This window comes from Anolis sagrei, chromosome 2 (assembly GCF_037176765.1).
Source record: "Anolis sagrei isolate rAnoSag1 chromosome 2, rAnoSag1.mat, whole genome shotgun sequence".
In the NCBI taxonomy this organism is placed as follows: domain Eukaryota; kingdom Metazoa; phylum Chordata; class Lepidosauria; order Squamata; family Dactyloidae; genus Anolis; species Anolis sagrei.
Window position 1 is genome coordinate 269,446,339 of NC_090022.1, and position 18,267 is coordinate 269,464,605.

Below are 18,267 nucleotides of genomic sequence, written 5' to 3' on the forward strand. Positions count from 1 at the left end.
CTCTTATTAAGAGTCTAGACTTCTAGCAGCATCACCCAAAGCAGAAAAACCAAAGTGGAAACAACAGACGAAGATGCATTCCTCTCCTTGGGAGAGCAATGGCTATAGCAGCAAAAGACGCCTGGTAGATCAAACAGTGACGGCAGTCAAAAATGCTGGTAAAGAAGCGACTGACAGTCGTAGGAGAAAAAGATAAAAACAGCAGCACTGGCAAAACCACTTCTGAGTAACTTTCACCTTGAAAATCTTTACAACAACATAATACAAAATGAAGCAAGGAAAAAAATGAGACCCCAGGGCTAAGGGGCACCCAATTGGTTGGGGAAGAGCAAAAGAGAAGTACAAATAGTGTTGTGATGCAACTGCACACAGGAGAGTGAAAACTCGCAAGAGGGAAGAAAATAGCTAATTTGTAATGTGGTGCTAGAGGAGACTTCTATAGATACCATGGACCACCTAAAGGAAAGAAATGAGTCAAAACAGTCTATCAAGCATAAACTTTCACTAGAAGCTTAACTGAGTAAACGGAGGCTCTTATCTTGAACATACCACAAAACTATGTGACTTACAGTAACAGCATAGAAGCTATGTCCCCGAGTTTGCAAAATCTGAATCAGACTCCTAATAACAGAGCCTCTTGGAAATATCTCAGTCATAGGATTGTCCAAAGGAAAAGACAGCTTGCTGATACATAAAAAAATCAATTTAATTGCAGTTTGCTCAATTACCTTTTAATGATAACAGAGTCCTTTCTAATGAATTACTCATAGCTGTTTCATCTCTGCAACAAACTTGTTGAAGGAATATATCTGTGTGATGATTCCACAAGGAACAGGTGAAGCTATAAATTCCAGAAGCTAACTGCAATAGAACAATAACATATTTATTCAAAAAGTTTGATATAAATAAAATAAATGCACCCAAAATAGCTGTGGTGAAGGAACACTGTGAACTTTATTTATCTATTGTTATTCATAAAAACAACGTGATTTAAGCTTGTCAGGACCAACTTGTTCCTTTGGATTTACTGAGAGACTCTGTGCAATCTTAAATGTGTCTTGTTTATTCGCTCAATCACTCTGACTCTTCATGACCTCATGGACCAGCCCCTGCCAGAGCTTCCTGTTGGACGGTCACCACCCCCAGCTCCTATTTATAATTTATATCTATGGGCTTTAATTCTTCTCAAATAATTTCCCTTAAAAAAAGTTCCACACATCTTTCAATTCTAGTGTAAACGTAGTTAACAACACATTTAATTAGGTTTAATTATTACTGCACTGTGATCTCTTTTTCCTCAGCCCCTTTTCTTCTCATGAAAGCTTTTTGTAATAGACTGAAACCAACTGAATCCCAAGGACTATGGCTATGGTGGAAGCCACTACCAATAATGTAATCATACAATAAAGTTCTGGACTCTTAAAGATGTAACAGATTATTGTAAAGTCTGCTATCATGCATTCTTATAAACACCTATTTGTTTCAAACCATAAGAAGCCACAAGAAAACCTTTTGATACTTAAGATAAATAAACTTCACTTGGCATTGAAAAGAGAAAGCATGGCTCATCATAAAATGAAAAACAACATATGAGATGACATTTTGATAAAATGGAAGACTTTGTTCCTGTCCAGTCTAATCATGGTGTAGCTGGCTACGAAATACATATGGTGATCTGTAGGGTAATATACTATGTTGCTTCTTAAGTGGTGGGTCCTGACCCCAATGATGTCGCCTTAGTTTAGTGTTGAGGTCACAAAAAATTGACAGCTGTTAAAGGTTTATGAATGCCACACTTTATATAGATTTGTAAGCAAGAACGTGTAGGAAATGGACTCTACTACACAAAATGTACTCCATAAAAAGGAAAATCAGAGTTGAGCAAGCCATGCAAATTATCAGTAAATATTTGATTTCTATGCCTATTTTATATATACCAATATACCTGGGGGCACAAAAAATGTATCATAGGAAAGGAGTTGCAAGTGGAAAAAGTATGCTGCATCTTCTCTTTAGAATAAAGATTTCTCTTTAGAAAGAAATATATGTGCCTCATATATGAACTCAAGGAAATATGGTTTCTTCTAGCCAGAGTTAGTAAAAACAGTCCAGGATACAAGGATAATTTGATATCTTGATCTGTTTCAATATTTTTGAACTGACCCAGAAGAAAACCATAGTTATTTTGGACAAACAAACATATAAGAAAGAGCTGGAGGGTAAGAAAGGCTATTTTTGCCTGTCAGAACGCACTAGAAGCTGAATCTCCACTCAAAAATGTGATTTTTCATACTTTCTTGAAAACAAAACAGTTCTGGTTTTGAAAATAAAAACGAAATAACAACAACAAAAACCTCAGAAATGTCCATAACATCAATCCATTAAAAAACTGCCACTTTTTAAGTGTTCCAGAAGCAGTAATTCTCTTTTTTGAACTTTTTTTTTTCTGGTGGTAATATTATAGAGTTGTAAAAATATATGAGGATAATGCATGGGGTCAACAATTTAGATCAGGGATTGGAATATGTGTCTTTTAGATCCATGACCCAAACTTCCACCAGCTCTAGGTAACATAGCCAATGGGCAATACGTTTCAATCTAATAATATCTGGAAGGGAACATATATCCCATGCCTGGTTAAAATAAAAATCTGATGTAGGCCTTTGCTATTAAGAATTCAATTTTCCACATTATGGCAGTCTGTAATTCAATTAACACATGCATTACTGAGGTTACATGTTGCAAATATTATAACATGCTGCATTATGAAAGTGGTGTTGTGAACATTTAGGTTGGCTTACAAATGTGGCTGCAGAGAGATTGAAAGGGTATATTCCAGGTACAACTATAGGAGTAAAACTATTCTGACAACAGATGCTAAGCTGAGCAAAATATAAACTAATTAAACACCTCCGTCTCAATTATTTAAATTATGACCAAACATGGCAAGATAGAGACAGATGGCTGCAAATTTTAAAACATTAAATAAATATTTTCCTAAAGCATAATTGAATTTATGTCTCAAAATGCAAGTATTTTTCAGAGAGTCTTCTGGTTTTATTAATTCCTTAAGGACAGAATCTTGGGTGCTATACATCAAAGATGTTCCTTATTTTAAGTGTAAAGAAAAACCCATCTGCTGTCCTTATGCATTGTCCTTCACACCATTGAAGCTCTCTGTGCATAAAAATGGTTTACTGTGGGAGAAAAATACTTTTCCACAATTAAACCTAAGGTGCAAATCTCATCAAAATTAAACCTCTTTTGTGAGATTGTGATACATATAAAATACAAGTCAGAAAACTATTTTATTCTCAGACTATAAAACTTATAATCATCATGATGTGGATATTTATTTTCATAACATAATTCATCCATATCTCTAGCACGAGCTTCATTAAATAAAGAGTAAGCCAAATATAATGTCTGAACTTGATTTGTTTCCATCAGTCCTGGTTAATTTTTATCTGATTCTAAACCTTAAAGGCAGGTTGGGTAACTTTCCTCTGATGAGGACCTGCAAATCACAATTATGTATACAGGTATAAGCTACATTTCTATTTAACTTCCATTCAGGCTGACAATGAAAGTAATGCGCACAATACCCTTTTCACAGCCGAAAAATTACTGTGCAGATCTGCTGTATATCTTACTCTCCTATCCACATAACCATGGTATTATGCCTGCACAAGGATACCAAAATCAGAGTCAGTTTTTCAAAGTTGGTTTAAAGATAACAATGATACACAAGTAGTGTGGTTCTATGGTTAATCCTGGAAAAGGAAGTGTAAAATCCATCAAATGAAAAATTAAGATGACACAGTTAACAGGCCAATTCTGAACTTTTAATCATATTTAAGAGATTGGGAACATGGCACTAAATCAATTCACTTTTTTTATTCTAAACTGAAAAAAGTCCATTATGCTAACAGGGTGCCATTGCCAAAATAAAGGTTGCATTCAAACAAATGCTGTCATCACTTGGTCAGATATTTTGAGTGTTCCCACTTCTATGTTGCCATTGCACTGTAATAATGATTAGGGATCAAGAGCAATTAAATATAATGCCTAGTGGGAGAATGGCATACTACTGGAAATGATACTTACATCATAGAAAAGTTTTCTATCTGCAGCAAGTCGTTTAGATGCCAAAGTCTTTGTGACATGGTAGAATGTAAGTAAAGCTCTATGTTGACGAAGATCATCTTGAATTTTTACAGATTCGACAAGGGTAGGAATAAGCTCAGGCCACTGCCTAGGGCAATCCAGTCTAGCCACTTTTGCAATCAATACAGAAATCTGAGTGGCAATCTGCAAAGGCAACCAAAGAAACACGTCTAGTTAAGATAAATGGATATTACAGCTACAGTTCAAAATAAGAGGTTTGAATTTCATTTGAAATATCCTGTTGTTTGTGTTGAAATTTCAGCCAACAAGGAATTAAGCTATACATAGCAAATACAAAAATGCAATTGAAGGCTGATGTAGTATGAGCAAATAACAATAATTAACATATGGAGTCCTCACAGAAATTATTGCCTTTCACTTTCCATTCAGTCAGTCTTTCTCCATAGTTAGCCCACTCAACCTTCTCCTCCCCCAATCTCAAACACAGGGTTTTTTATAGGCAGATTGATATCTGCTACTTGCCTTGGAAAGGAACACTCCCTCAATATTGTCTATAAACATTTACAAATGCAGTAACCATTTCTTGGGATTCTGAATTCTGGTTATCTTTAGTTCTCTTCTGACTAAAATTAATTAGGTGTGCAAGGGGCCACAAGACTTTCTTGAAACTCAAGCAAGTAGGTTAACACACCTGCATTCTACACCTTAAGCTTTTCATCCTTCTGTGTACCGAATACACAAGTAAAATTATGCTTTTCCACATGTGTGCATTTACGCAGCATACAACAAAAAACCCAATTCTGAGATCATGTCATGGAACTAACAGGGTAGAAGACACCATGTTGGAAAAGGCAGTTAGCCTTTAAAGTTTGCTTCATGAAAAATTCTTAGAGCAGAATGGAATTTTGGAAGGGTTTAGAAAGGACTGCAAGGGTCATCTAGTCTGACCCCTGCCATGAAGGATAATACTCTTGAAAAATGTCCACCCAAATGTCATTGAAGACCTCCAAAGAAGGACTCCACCAATATAAAAAAAATCTTAGTTAAAAAATCCTTCCTAATGTTTAGATGGAATATCTTTTCTTATAATTTGGTTTATGTTGTTTTCTTATGAATCCATTGGTTTATGTTCTTTTCTTATAATTTGAATCCATTGGCTTATGGTCTTTTCTTATAATTTGAATCTATTGGTTTATGTTTATGTGACAAGACATGGGATAGGGAATCTTTGCTCCTATAAAGTGGCAATACTTACACCAAAGAAAGCTTTCCTCTCTGCAAGCATTGCATCTGCAGATTCACGTCCACCTGAACTGTTCAGAGTGGTGAGAGGCTTAACCCAAGTGACCTCCCCTCCAAACCCATTCTTAGAACTTTCAGTAGCTCACTGTGATGCTTTTAACAACCATTTTGCAGATAAAATGTCTCCCATAAGAGCCGACTTACATGCTGTCATTGGAGCAGAAAACAACAACGAGGTGTCCAGCAACTCTGTGCATGGGATTATACTAGAACAGTTTCAATTGGTGAGTACTGTTGATGTGGACAAGCTGCTGGGGCAAGTAAGGAGAATAACCTGCTTTCTTGCCTGTCCCTCTCGGTAGGTCGTCCAGGGAGGAGATGCAGTTTCATCTCAAATACACCAAATTATTAACGCATCTCTCAAGGAGGGGAATTTTCCATCTTGTTTAAAAGAAGCAGTAGTTAGACCACTGCTGAAAAAGTTCTTCCTGGATACCTTTGGACCTTAATAACCACAGACCAGTGTATAACCTTCCTTTTTTGGGCAAGATGATTGAGAAAGCAGTTGCCTTCTAACTCCAGGCAGTCTTCAATGATACACACTTCCCTGACTCATTTCAAACTGGCTTCAGAGCATGATATGGAGTTGAGACTGCTATGGCTGCCTTAGTGGATGATCTCTGTCTCAACACTGACAAGGGTTTGTGTTCCTGTTGGTGCTTCTAGACCTCTCAGGGACGTTTAATTCCAGTGACCATGGTATCCTTCTGGAATATCTGGGGGAGCTGGGAATCGGTGGCACTGTGCTGCAGTGGTTCTGGTTGTACCTTTCAGGCAGGTTCCAGATGGTGGTGCTTGGGGATACCTGTTCCTCAAAAGAGGGGCCATTATGTGTTACTCCACAAGGTGCCACTCTATCTCCAATGCTCTTCTATATTTACATGAAGCCGCTTGGAGAGATCATCCATAGGCATAGGGAGGGGTGTTATCACTATGCCAATGACACCCAAATATATTTCTCTATGCCTTCCTAAACAGCTGCAGCTAAGGATAGTGTGTCTCCTCTGAGTGAATGCCTAGAAGAGGTAATGGGCTGGATTAGGAAAAACAAACTGAAACTGAATCCAGACAAAACAGAAGTGCTCACCATCAAGGATCCAAATCTGGGGATGGAGATGTGTCAACTAGTTCTGGATGGGGTTACACTCCCCCTGAAAGACTGTCTTCACAGCTTGGGAGTGCTCCAGGATCTGTCTCTCCATATATCAGCGCAGGTAGAGACAGTCAGGCATGCTTACTGCCAGCTTCGGCTGATATGCCAGCTGCACCCCTTCCTAGATTTGGAGGACCCCAAGATGGTAGTGTATGCACTGGTAACCTCAAGGTTGGACTTCTGCAATGCCCTTTACATTGGGCTACCCTTGTACCAAGTTAGGAAACTCCAGTTGGTTGAAAATACGGCAGTCATCTAGGAGTGAGCATATTACACCTATCCTAAAGTCACTCCAATGGCTACCAATTAGTTTCTGGGCTAATTAAAAACCTCTCTCTTCCAGCAAGCCTACCTAGCTAACTGAAAGCTGGAATTTTAAACTCATGCCATGAGTTTCGGTGTCTGACCTGTGTGATTAATGAGTATTTTACAGAAATGCTTTGATCTGTATCTTTTAAGGAACTGAATTTCAATGTGTGTTTGTAGAATTTTTATAGTATTTGTATGTTTTTAACTGCTGTGACCCGCCTCGAGCCGTGGGGATAGGCGGGTAAGAAATAAAATTATTCTTATTGTTAATTATTCTAGCCTTTGAAACAAGAAAGAAATGGATCTATCTTCGACGTAATACCACACCAGACATTTAAAGGCAGCTATCATGTCACCTCTCAGTCTTCTCATCTCCAAGCTAAACATATCCAGTTTCTAAATTGTTCCTCATATGGCTTGGTTTAGAGTTCTGACTATCTTGGTTGGCCTTGCCTGTTTGACCTAGTTACTATGCTCCTGTTTATGCATCCTAGAAGTGAATGGTTTTTGTTTGTCTGCTGCTGAATCATGATGTTGAGTTGCATTTTTCTTGTGGTCCTTAGATTCCTAATTAATAGAATCCTTAGCTTCTAATGATACTTTTGAAAAAGAAAAACTCCAAAGTAAAAATTACTTATTTTATTAAAGTTCAGATTGAGCTTCTACATGTTCAAAAGCATACTTGTTTCTGCTGGTGAACTTTTATTAAGAATAATTTCCTTATAAGAGTAGGCATGGATTATTTACTCAAACGTTTACTGGATAAAGAAGAACAAAATTTCATTTAATTAAGTACTTAACAGAACTGCAAATTATAACACACATCCTTCGAATGTTAATGTTCATCTTTTTGTATCACCACTAACCTGATTAACTGGCTCATTGAAATTGGCAATAAGCCCTGCACGCAATGTAGATTTCTCTTCTTCTGAAAGAGCACTGTTTGTTAGAAAATTAAAACCATCATTATAATAACAATCCATTCATATATAATCTAGAATTTCTTAAAATCTAAACATTTGAGATCTTTTTGCAATAATGTAGGAAGGCTTGCCATCTGGGATGCCACTGAAATCTCCAAATTCTTCATTCAAATCTCCAATAATCTGGAAACTGGAGAGAGATGCAAAATGGCAAACTGAGATTCCTGTCCTGTTATTTTCTGTAATCTTGTACTGCACATATTACTATCAAATTTTTAATTTGGCTAAACATGGAATAGGAAGGGAATGGATTATAATCTGAACTCCCACTCAGCAGCGAAGCAAATTCTGTGCTTTTAGGTCAGTTGCTTGCTCTAGGTAGGTTCTTGTAAGAATAAAATGAGGTCATTCCATGAACACTCCCCTGAATTAAGTGGGGAAATAGCAAGCTTCAAACATGATACAATGTGCCTATCTTTCTTAAATATATTATATGGGAAAATCACAAGTGAAAATGGCATGTAGAGTTGTTAAAATTCTAAAATTAGGTGAAGAAATTGCACTAAAGGTGAAAGAGACATCCAAAGTCTAAGAGAAGAAAAAGAGCAATCATTAATACTGTTCAGTGAACAATTGTTTAAAAGCTTGTGAAGAGTTTACTCACAGTTATAGGCAGGTTGACTAGCAAAATCTGGCTACCAGTATTAAAAAACTCAAAAATCACAACAGCAAAACAACAGAGGGGAAACAAACGGGCACATAAAATCACTCTCAACAAAAGATTCCCCCCAGGCACTTCCAAGCCATTGAATGCTAATCAAGGTGATCAGCTGAAACATTCACAGCAGACAAAAGTCCTTTGTCTGACCCTGGTCATTCCACAGATATATAAACCCATTTTTCCTACTTCCAACAGACCTCACTACCTCTGAGGATGCTTGCCATAGATGCAGGTGAAACGTCCAGGAGAAAAATTGCCTCCAGAACATGGCCATATAGCCCGGAAAAACCTACAACAACCCATTTGCTATTCTTTTTATGCATGTAGAAAAACATGGTTGGCATAGTTAGTGTACTACCTGCAAACTATCTAATTTGCAACTACAATTACTAGTAAATATCACAATCCAAAAATGTTAGCATCAACAGAAGTATTTGTTTCACGTGTATTACTGGAGGTCAACAGGGACTTAAAGACTTGCCAAATATTACACATTTGGACTATTTTGCCAATGATTAAAACACAAAACAGTATAGAAACTGCTAAAAGAAAACAAAAGTAAAAAATAATTTCAAATAATGTATACATAAGCATTTCTGTGGATATCCAAAATGAAAAGAAAGACCTTCTAGAAACTGGTGCAATACTGACATCTGCAGGATGGTAGAAATTATTTTTAGCCATTCTATGAGAAACTGCTTCATGACATAACATTTTTTCTTCATTAGTATTAGTTTCCAATTATACAAATAACAAATGTGAAGCCCCAAACCTCTGGAATAAGCTAAATAAATTGTATGTATTATGAATAACTGTAAGAACCAAGTAGATTATACATGATAAACATATGTAGATAGCTGAATGCTGACGAAACAAGTCCAGCCCCAGGGGTTTGGACTAGATGGACTAGATGTGGCTCTTCCAATTCTATTATTCTATGAAAAGTACTCAGAATTAACTATCATCACATTATGTTATTACATCTTAATGATTTGGTTAAAACTTTTGTATGCCATTCTTTACTCAATGGATTCCAGGATAGTGAATAAGGACACATACAATAAGACTATATAATGTCAAAATATATAATGAAACTGTAATAGACTGTAATAGTAACAATAGCATGAGCTAAAAGCAGAGCAAACAAAAGCACTACAAAGCTTAAAAATGGGAAAATTAAAATGTTTTAAAGTATTTTAAAATATATTTACAGGTTTTAAAAGGCCATTCTTAACTCTAGAGGTGGGTGCAATATTCGTTCCATTTGTTTCAATCGGGTAGTTGTTTCGTACCATCCATTTGGATGGCACGAAACAAAAAAGCCATTTTCAGATGAAACAAAAAGCAAAAGTTGTATGGTTTCCATTTATTTATTTGGTTTTCAGGCAGCATGGCTTTTCTCACGTGGCCCAGGGAGTTCTTCCACATGCATCAGAGTTAGCCCAAAATGTCAAAAAGTTAAATAGTTTTTAAAAAAATGTTTTTTTGGTTTTTTTGTGTGAAAGAGCATAACTTTACAGGTTAAAAGCAAAAAAACCCCACATCTACCTACAGTTGGTTTAATATTCTCTTTAGGATATATTTTGTCTTCAAGTTTATGCAGATATGTGTGGAAAAAATAGTAATTTTGGTTTCCAAAAGTAATAAAAGACCATCTGGTTTTCCAAATTTCAAAACGGATTTTACATGAATCCAGAGCTACCTTGACCTAATCGGACCTAGATCTAAATAAGATTCTGAACTCAACTGGGAACACTCAGCATAATTGTACAATCCACTCCTTTACCAATATGAGTCAGCAAGTCAGTATTCTTCTCATAATGCCAGCAATGCAAAACAAAAAACTACAAACACTGCCCAAAAACAGATATAGAAAATGTATTCCTTACTGTGGTGCCACACGTCTCCAATAGCGGTCAATTCCATTTTTGAAGTACAGCACAGCTAGCCACCTCACATTCACGTCTAAGGAGTGATTTGTGACGATATTCTGTTTAAAAGTCAGCAGAATTTTAAATACTTTAATATATTATTTTAAGAGTAGCAACTATAGTTGACAATTTTGAATGAACTGATAAATATGGTTCACTGGGATCTTAAACCAACTTCAGAGATATTTTTAATCCTTCTGTGTTTTGGAAACCAGAATTTCCCTGTTTGGACAGTTGTCTCAGTTTTGAAACTTACTATTTATTAAATTCATGTAAGAACATCAAGTAATGCTGCAAAAGTCTTTCAAATGTGAGCAAGTAGCTAAATAAGCTAAATAAGCCAAAATGTTATGATCTGGACAAGGGAAAACATAGCGTCTGCACTGAAGTTGTTCCTGGCAAACTAAGAAGCTTCTTCCTCTTTGTTCAATCCTATTCTTTCCGTGAACAATGGTTTTTTCATAACCGGCTATTCATGTAAACTCCAAGTCAGCATCTAAAGTAATGAAATCGACTCTGGGTATCTCTAAAATACATAATAAATTAAGTAATGCATACATACTTAAAAATGTGTGTGCAATTAAGGACCTAATCATATTTTGATAATACTGAAGAGACCTTATAATCATAACTTTAATTATTATAAGAAGTCAGATTGAAAAGCTTGCTAAACCTTTATTTAAGATCAGATTTCTTATTGCTGGAGAGGTGTTGCACTTTTAATGAATGCTTAATTAAGCCTGTTAGCAAACCTCTACATTTCAAAAGTTGAAATAAGAAATATACTACAACAGACCGAGTATCCATGTAGTAGCACTGCATTTTCTTGGAGAGCACATATCTATGATTGCCTCTTATACCAAGATATGCTAAAAGATGGCTGGAAACAGATTGATTGCAACAATAAATAACAAGAATATTTTCAGTACTACCAGAGAGATATCTTTCTTCTCTTTACAACAGGGATAGACCCAATTTGCATCCCAATTTTATCCAAATGGATAACTATAACCCTCCAGATTTGCGTAATGCTGCCCTAGCCATTAGTAAATGACTATGGAAATTTCATTCCAAAAATATCTGGAGGGTCACGGCTATCTCAACAAAACTTTGTAATATAATTGTACAGTGATGGGCATTTACTCTTCACTTTAGAAAGCAGGCATAGAATTATAAGGAAGAAACGATGACTAAGAAAAATACTGAAGAAATCCCTATTTTATTACTGTAACTTACCAACAACACTGAATAGAAGCCTGGCTGTGTTTCCCACTGTTTCAGTTGCTCCTCAGCTGGTTTTAGCACCGCAGTATTTTGACTAGTGGCTTGGGTCAAGACCTGAAGAACAACACTACTGGCACTATTGAGATCCATGAAAACCTGTCAAAGACATTTAAGAGAAACGCACTGGTATAAAATTAGGGCTGTGCGATCGATGAAAAAAATGTTTCAAAACTCATTACAAAATTAGGGGGCACTGGTGTTTCATTTCTAAAGTATTGTTAGTGAATATTTTGTTACTATAACAAAAGTAACAACCTTTCATTACTTTTTCGTTATAATAATTGCTCAAGTGGCGAAACTTCAGGGGCTTCTTTCTCCCTCATTTTTACAGCTATTGGGGTGAAACTTGCTACAGTGATAGAACACATTTATCACTGTTAGAATAATAGAATCAGAGTTGGAAGAGACCTGCTGGGCCATCCAGTCCTACCCCCTGCCAAGAGGCAGAAAAAACACATTCAAAGTACCCCCGACAGATAGCCATCCAGCCTCTGTTTAAAAGCATCCAAAGAAGGAGCCTCTACCACAGTCTGAGGCAGAGAGTTCCACTGCTAAATGGCTCTCACAATTAAGAAGTTCTTCCTAATGTTCAGGTGGAATCTCCTTTCCTGAAGCCTGAAGCCATTGGTGTGCGTCCTAGTCTCCAGGGCAGCAGAAAACAAGCCTACTCCCTCCTCCCTATGACATCCCCTCACAAATTTATATGTGGTCCTCATCATGTCTCCTCTCAGCCTTCTCTTCTGCAGGCTAAACATGCCAAGATCTTTATGTCACTGTGCATGTTTAGCTTGCAGAAAAGAAGGCTGTTAGCCCATTGTCGCAACTCAGGATAGATTCACCTTGCTCAAGATACCACCACACACCAAGGCTGTAGGTTTTGTAGTTTATTGAAGAAAAAACAAAATCAAAAACATAGAAGTAAAGTTGCAAAAGTTCAATAGCCAAAATAGAGTCTAAAATACAAAGGCAAAGTTTCCAAGATCCAAAGGCAAATAACATGAAGTATAATCCTTTAGCATTGGTTAAACAAGAATCCATGGCAGCATGACAAAGTCCCCAAAAATCAAGATCAAAACTAAAGTCCCAAAGAGCTAGAAGCTTTCCCCAAAAGCTGAGGTAATTTCAGAGAAGTTAACAGGGTGTAAGCAACATTGCACTGACAAAGGACAGGCTTCAATCGGATCGTTAAATATGTCTCCCCAGCATGAAAGCATTATGTTGACCTCGAACTTCCTGTTTGTTGGCAAGGTGCGCACTTTGGCGAACCCTTAATTGAAACGGTCCTCACTAATCAAATCTCCATCTTCAAGGCCGGATACCTCATTATCCTGGGACTGGTCACCCTGGGAACCGAGAGGCACTGAACTGCCAGATGGGGCCAACTCTTCCACCTGCAGCTGTGAAGTTTCACTATCTTTATCTAAAACAACATTCCTTTCTCTGGGGAACAAAAATTCCATCTCTTCTTCAGAATCATCACTGTCTGCCTCAATAACAGGGACATGTTCAGAAATCTGTAACCCATCATCCTCCTTGTCCTGAGGAAATTCAGGCTCAGAAAACTCAGGCTCAAAGTGACCCACAACAACCATCAAGGTTCAAAATGTTTTACTTATCCATAAATTTGGGGAAATTTTCAAAGTTTTTACAAACAACATTTTTTAAAAAACTACAAGAGCTATCTCATTGAATTTTCTATACAAAGACCCAAGATAACAGGGGACCATCTCTACCCCCCTCCCCAACTTTCAGAAATATTCATACATTTACTGGTTTTAGGGAAATTTTGAAGTTTTGACAAAAATGTTTTTTTTTTCTTTTTTGAGAAAAGAAAGCCACAACAGTTATCTCGTTGAATGTGTCTCATATTAACCAAGAGAATTTCCATTTAGCGATTTCGTACCAGCCCAGCACAGAAGAATCAGTCAGTCCTCCTCTTTGCAGATTCAACAATTTATTGGAACTCTGGCTGGCTGCTGCTACGGAGGAACAAATCTCTCCCCTATCCTGACTGGGGCTTTCTTATGTTGAGCAGAATTCTGGGAAGTGTAGTTTAGGGCAGGGACATTTGAACTCTTAGGCATAGGGCTCCTTGCCTTCCCAAACTACATTTCCCAAAATTCTGTGCTTTTTCAGTCTCTTTCCCAGCAACTCTGCTTTCCCCTTGCTGTTTTCCTCTCTTAATGGTAAGAGGCCATTAATTTAAATGGGAATGGCAGCCTTTGTGGCTTTGCTTTGCTTGCCTGCGTTGAAACTGAAACTGACTTTGGGAGGCTTCTGGGGTTTAAAAAATTCAAAAGAAAAAGTATTGGGTAAGTTTTGATTCTTACATTTTTGGTGTGGGCCACACCCACATGTTGAATATTGCATCATAAGTACGAATGTAACTAATTTGATCCAACTCACGAGGATAATGAGTTGGATCATGATAATTTTGCACAGGCCTAATAAAAATACATACTATAAACTATTATACAGTAATTTGTTGAATTCAAAACATTAAGAAAGAACCAGCTCTAAAACATCCAAATATTTTGCACTTGTGCTGTGATTAATAAAAAAAATAAAAAATAAAAAATTGTATTATTACATTCTTGATAATACTAAATGTATACATTATTGCCTTTATCAGAAGAATATCAAATGTATAAATTATGGCCTAACACAATATAAAACTCTTGTTTGAGGTACTCTCAACTCTTTACTCTCTACAGTCTGATTTCTTTCTCTACTTCTCAAAATTTGATTTTCCTTTTTTTATTTTTCAGGCATAATAAAATACATAAATGTTTACAGAAAAAGGGGGATAAAAAGAGGAATATAACAGAAAGAGAGGAAGTTTAGAAAGAGATAATTATATTACTTCTCATCTTGTTTTCTGTGGTTACAGACACACAGAATATAATTATATATTTCTCTAAAAAATACATATATATCTGTGTGGCAGTGTACTAGCAACTTAAGATGCATGGTCACAGTAGCATGCCTGAACATTTGAGAGGCTGAAAGAAAATCCCGTCCCTCCACTAAAAAAAAGTACTCAAAGGACTTTCCAAGTGTCATAGAGTAAATTAATGTTACAAACCTCTTTTGTACAAGAACCTACCAAATCTGTGATAGCTCCTGTAAATTGTTTAAAATACTAATAAACAGCCCTTTAATAAAAGCACCAAGAAAACTAAGAATAATCAAAGTCCACTAGAAATATAAATACAAATGCTCTCCATACTGATAGAAAAATAACATACAAATTAATAAAAATGTAATAAATGGCTGGTGTACTTTTGTCTTATAACTGAAACTAAAACAGAACAAAATATGAAATATCCTTCATATTCACAAGACCCCAGTGAAAGTGGAAAAACCTCAGATATCTCTACCCTCACCCCATTAAGTCTTGATATTTAATGCTGCCAACTTGTACTTGCTCATTCCAAAGGCAGATGCAGATAGCAGGTGGGCTACCCTGCCTTAACCCGCTGAAGTTCAATTTTCTACCAGATACACTAGTGTTATCGAAGTAGTAAAATGATGTAAGGCTGAGGTGGGGCTAATAATCTGTGAATAATCAAATCTTGAATGGAAACCCACAAATGTGGAGGGAGAACTTCAACTGTCACCTCAACTACAATCACAAAGTTAACATAAATGTTATGGCCTGGGGGCCACAAAAGCTCTCTAAGATTCGCAGGGTCCTTTTCACCATGCCCCCCCCCCCCCACCATCCATTTAAGGTGAAGTATAGGATTTTTTAAACCGAAGTAAATGGGAACAACTTGTTAAACATGTTGAAAATGCCCTCCTTCCAAACATGTAAAGGGGCCAAAAAAATGGGGGAGGGAGTTTCAATGAGGAGTTGTCACATTCTAAGGTCTTCTGTGGAGCTAAAGCCGTTCTCTGGTTTCCCAGAATTGCTCATAGCTACATATTTTTAATAGCATGTACTTTTTCCATTCTGACTTTTTAAAAAAATGAAACTAATTTCTTTCTTCTAGATAATACAAGTACTTCAGATCTGCTCAGAAAATGTTTATACATATTTAATTAAAAGCATCAGACAGATAGATGATGGAATTTTCCAGAAATTCATTAGGAATCTATTTAAGTGCAAAAGTAAACAATTCAGCTGAACAGAGAATTCTAATTAGTTATTTTCAAGAAAAAAATGGCTTTCCAACAACTTTTCCCCTTTCAAGTATAAATTATTATAACCCAACTATCTAATTAAAGCAAAGCAGGAATGACAAAACTTCAATGTTTCATTAGTTTCAAAATGCAAATTGCCCTAATTAAAAAGAGAAAACAATTGTATGGTAATAAACAACAGTTAGGAGATAAACCTAACTGCTTTCAAGTTCACAACATCCACAAAACTCATACATTTACAAGAACAAAATAACGGGGGGGGGGGGGGACTTGCAAGCTCCCTCGTTCCATTATATAGTAGTTGCTTATAGGTTTACTTGTGAGAATGGCACCATACAAATCAAAGAAATAAATAGGAGGGAGGCAATACCATCTTACAATGAGAAGCTTTAAAACTGACCGTAAGGGCCACAACTACAATATTATAATGTTTACTTTTAATTGTTTCCTTTTGTTCTCTTAGTATGTTAAAAATAATATCCATATTCAATCAACATGTGGAGCTCTCAAAATAACAGCCATGTTTCTAATTCCAAGTAATACGCGTGTTATGGATCTAGTCTGGGTAAAATGCATGGGATGGAATGGCACAGCATGGTTCCCATATTAAAAGAACCGCAGAACAGTTTTGTCAGACTTCAACAAAGCAGAGAAAGGGCACAGCAGAAACCCATCCCATCTTTACCTTTTTAGAAAAACAAGCTTCAAGAACATTAGAAAGTATTTAAAGGCATCTCAACATAATCCCAAAGAATCCATGTATTATTTATTTTATTTATAACCTAATGTAGCTCCTGGTCTTACAAAACTTTTTCTCACGATATTAAACTTTTCACTATAGACCCATTACTGAGGGCAGATTAGTAGAGCTTTTTCAAACATGCTGGCCATATCCTGTATTGGTTGGAGGAAGTACGGCTTTACATATTCACACAGATATCCACGTACATCTAAAGACATACACATTTCTCCTCTCAAACAAACAACAATATTCAGGGTTCACAGCTAGGGATTGGAGCTGAAATGAATGCTTCCACCATTACCAAGGGGATCGCCGCTGGGAGCGTTGCTTCCTGTTATGATAAATATGGAAACAGATGCTATAGAAGCTGGAACTCTAGTGGCTGGAAAAGGTTTTCACCTCTGGAATTCACCCTTACACTTCTAATGTGTGGGACTCACACCAAGTGTCATATGTACAATGGATGAATGCTGTGCAACACACACCCATGGCAATCAAAAAGGGGATACAAAGAAAAGAGAGAGCAAAACTGATACAATAATTAAAAACAAATATTTTAGAAAACCAAAGTATTAGTTCCATCCAGTGTCATGGAAGAAGCCTTTGGTTCCTGCAGAACTTTGCTACAGGCCAGATATATTTGTTGCCATCTTTGAGATCTGGAAATATACCTACAAAGTACACAATGTAATCTGATGTAGCCTAAAGAATGCCATCTCTCTATTATGCCATCTCTCTATTAGAGCAAACCTTTCCAAACTGTATGTCAGGACACAATAGTGTGTCACCTGTATCCCTAGGTGTGCCTGGTGCTGATATAATTTTATATAGATAGAAAGTATGAAACTCTTATAAGGGGTTGGTTTAACCTCAGTTTTCCAGTAAAGTTGAATTACCATGTCACCAAAGGATGCATGTCTAAAAAGAGTGTCATCAACATGAAAGGTTTGGCAAGCTTTGTATTAGATTGCATGTATGCCGACCAAGAGCAAGATGAATGGATGGGATCTTTGAAGTGACTGGATTAACCTTGAAGGAGCTGGGGGTGGTGACAGCCGACAGGGAGCTCTGACGTGGGCTGGTCCATGAGGTCACAAAGAGTCGGAAACGACTGAACGAATGAACAACAACAAATGTATCAATGGGAACCTGGCTTCAGCTTAAATTTAGGAACACACCTACCCAAATATCAACAAAACAAGCCACAATGTAGGAGTAATATAGGGACATTGGAAGGGACACTGTGACATCAGAACAATGTGCTGAACCACAGTTTAATGATACTTCCAAAAGCAATCCATGCCGGGCTGAAACATGTACTCCATTACTGATTAAAACACTAACACCTAAGAGAAAGATTAAACTACTTTAGCTAATTCCAACAATACTTTAGGTACATCTACAATATAAAATGAATAGAGTTTGATACCACTTTAACTGCCATGACTCAAGGCTATATGGAATCCTGGGATCTGTCATATAATGAGACACTAGCACTCTTCAGCAGAGAAGGCAAGACCCTTAATTACAATTTAAAAATTACAAGTCCCTTAATTCTGAAAGCATTGAGCCATGGTTGTTAAAGTGGTGTCAAACTCCATAAATTCCACAGAGAAGATACACCCCTA

The 18,267-nt window shown here is 36.7% G+C and overlaps 1 protein-coding gene across 3 annotated transcripts in view; it reads right to left on the reverse strand.

The window, feature by feature from the left end:
* The window catches only part of IPO11 (importin 11), an 87,488-nt gene that overhangs the window by 61,436 nt on the left and 7,785 nt on the right, over positions 1-18,267 (reverse strand). For all 3 annotated transcript variants that reach the window (XM_060761543.2, XM_067464587.1, XM_067464588.1), the window contains exons 2-6: positions 11,704-11,847; positions 10,426-10,526; positions 7,759-7,831; positions 4,108-4,311; positions 729-861 (exon numbers count right to left, since the gene is read on the reverse strand). In XM_060761543.2, the coding sequence (XP_060617526.2) occupies positions 729-861; positions 4,108-4,311; positions 7,759-7,831; positions 10,426-10,526; positions 11,704-11,841 (649 nt within the window). In that variant the 5' untranslated portion in view covers positions 11,842-11,847. The remainder of the gene's footprint in view (positions 1-728; positions 862-4,107; positions 4,312-7,758; positions 7,832-10,425; positions 10,527-11,703; positions 11,848-18,267) is intronic.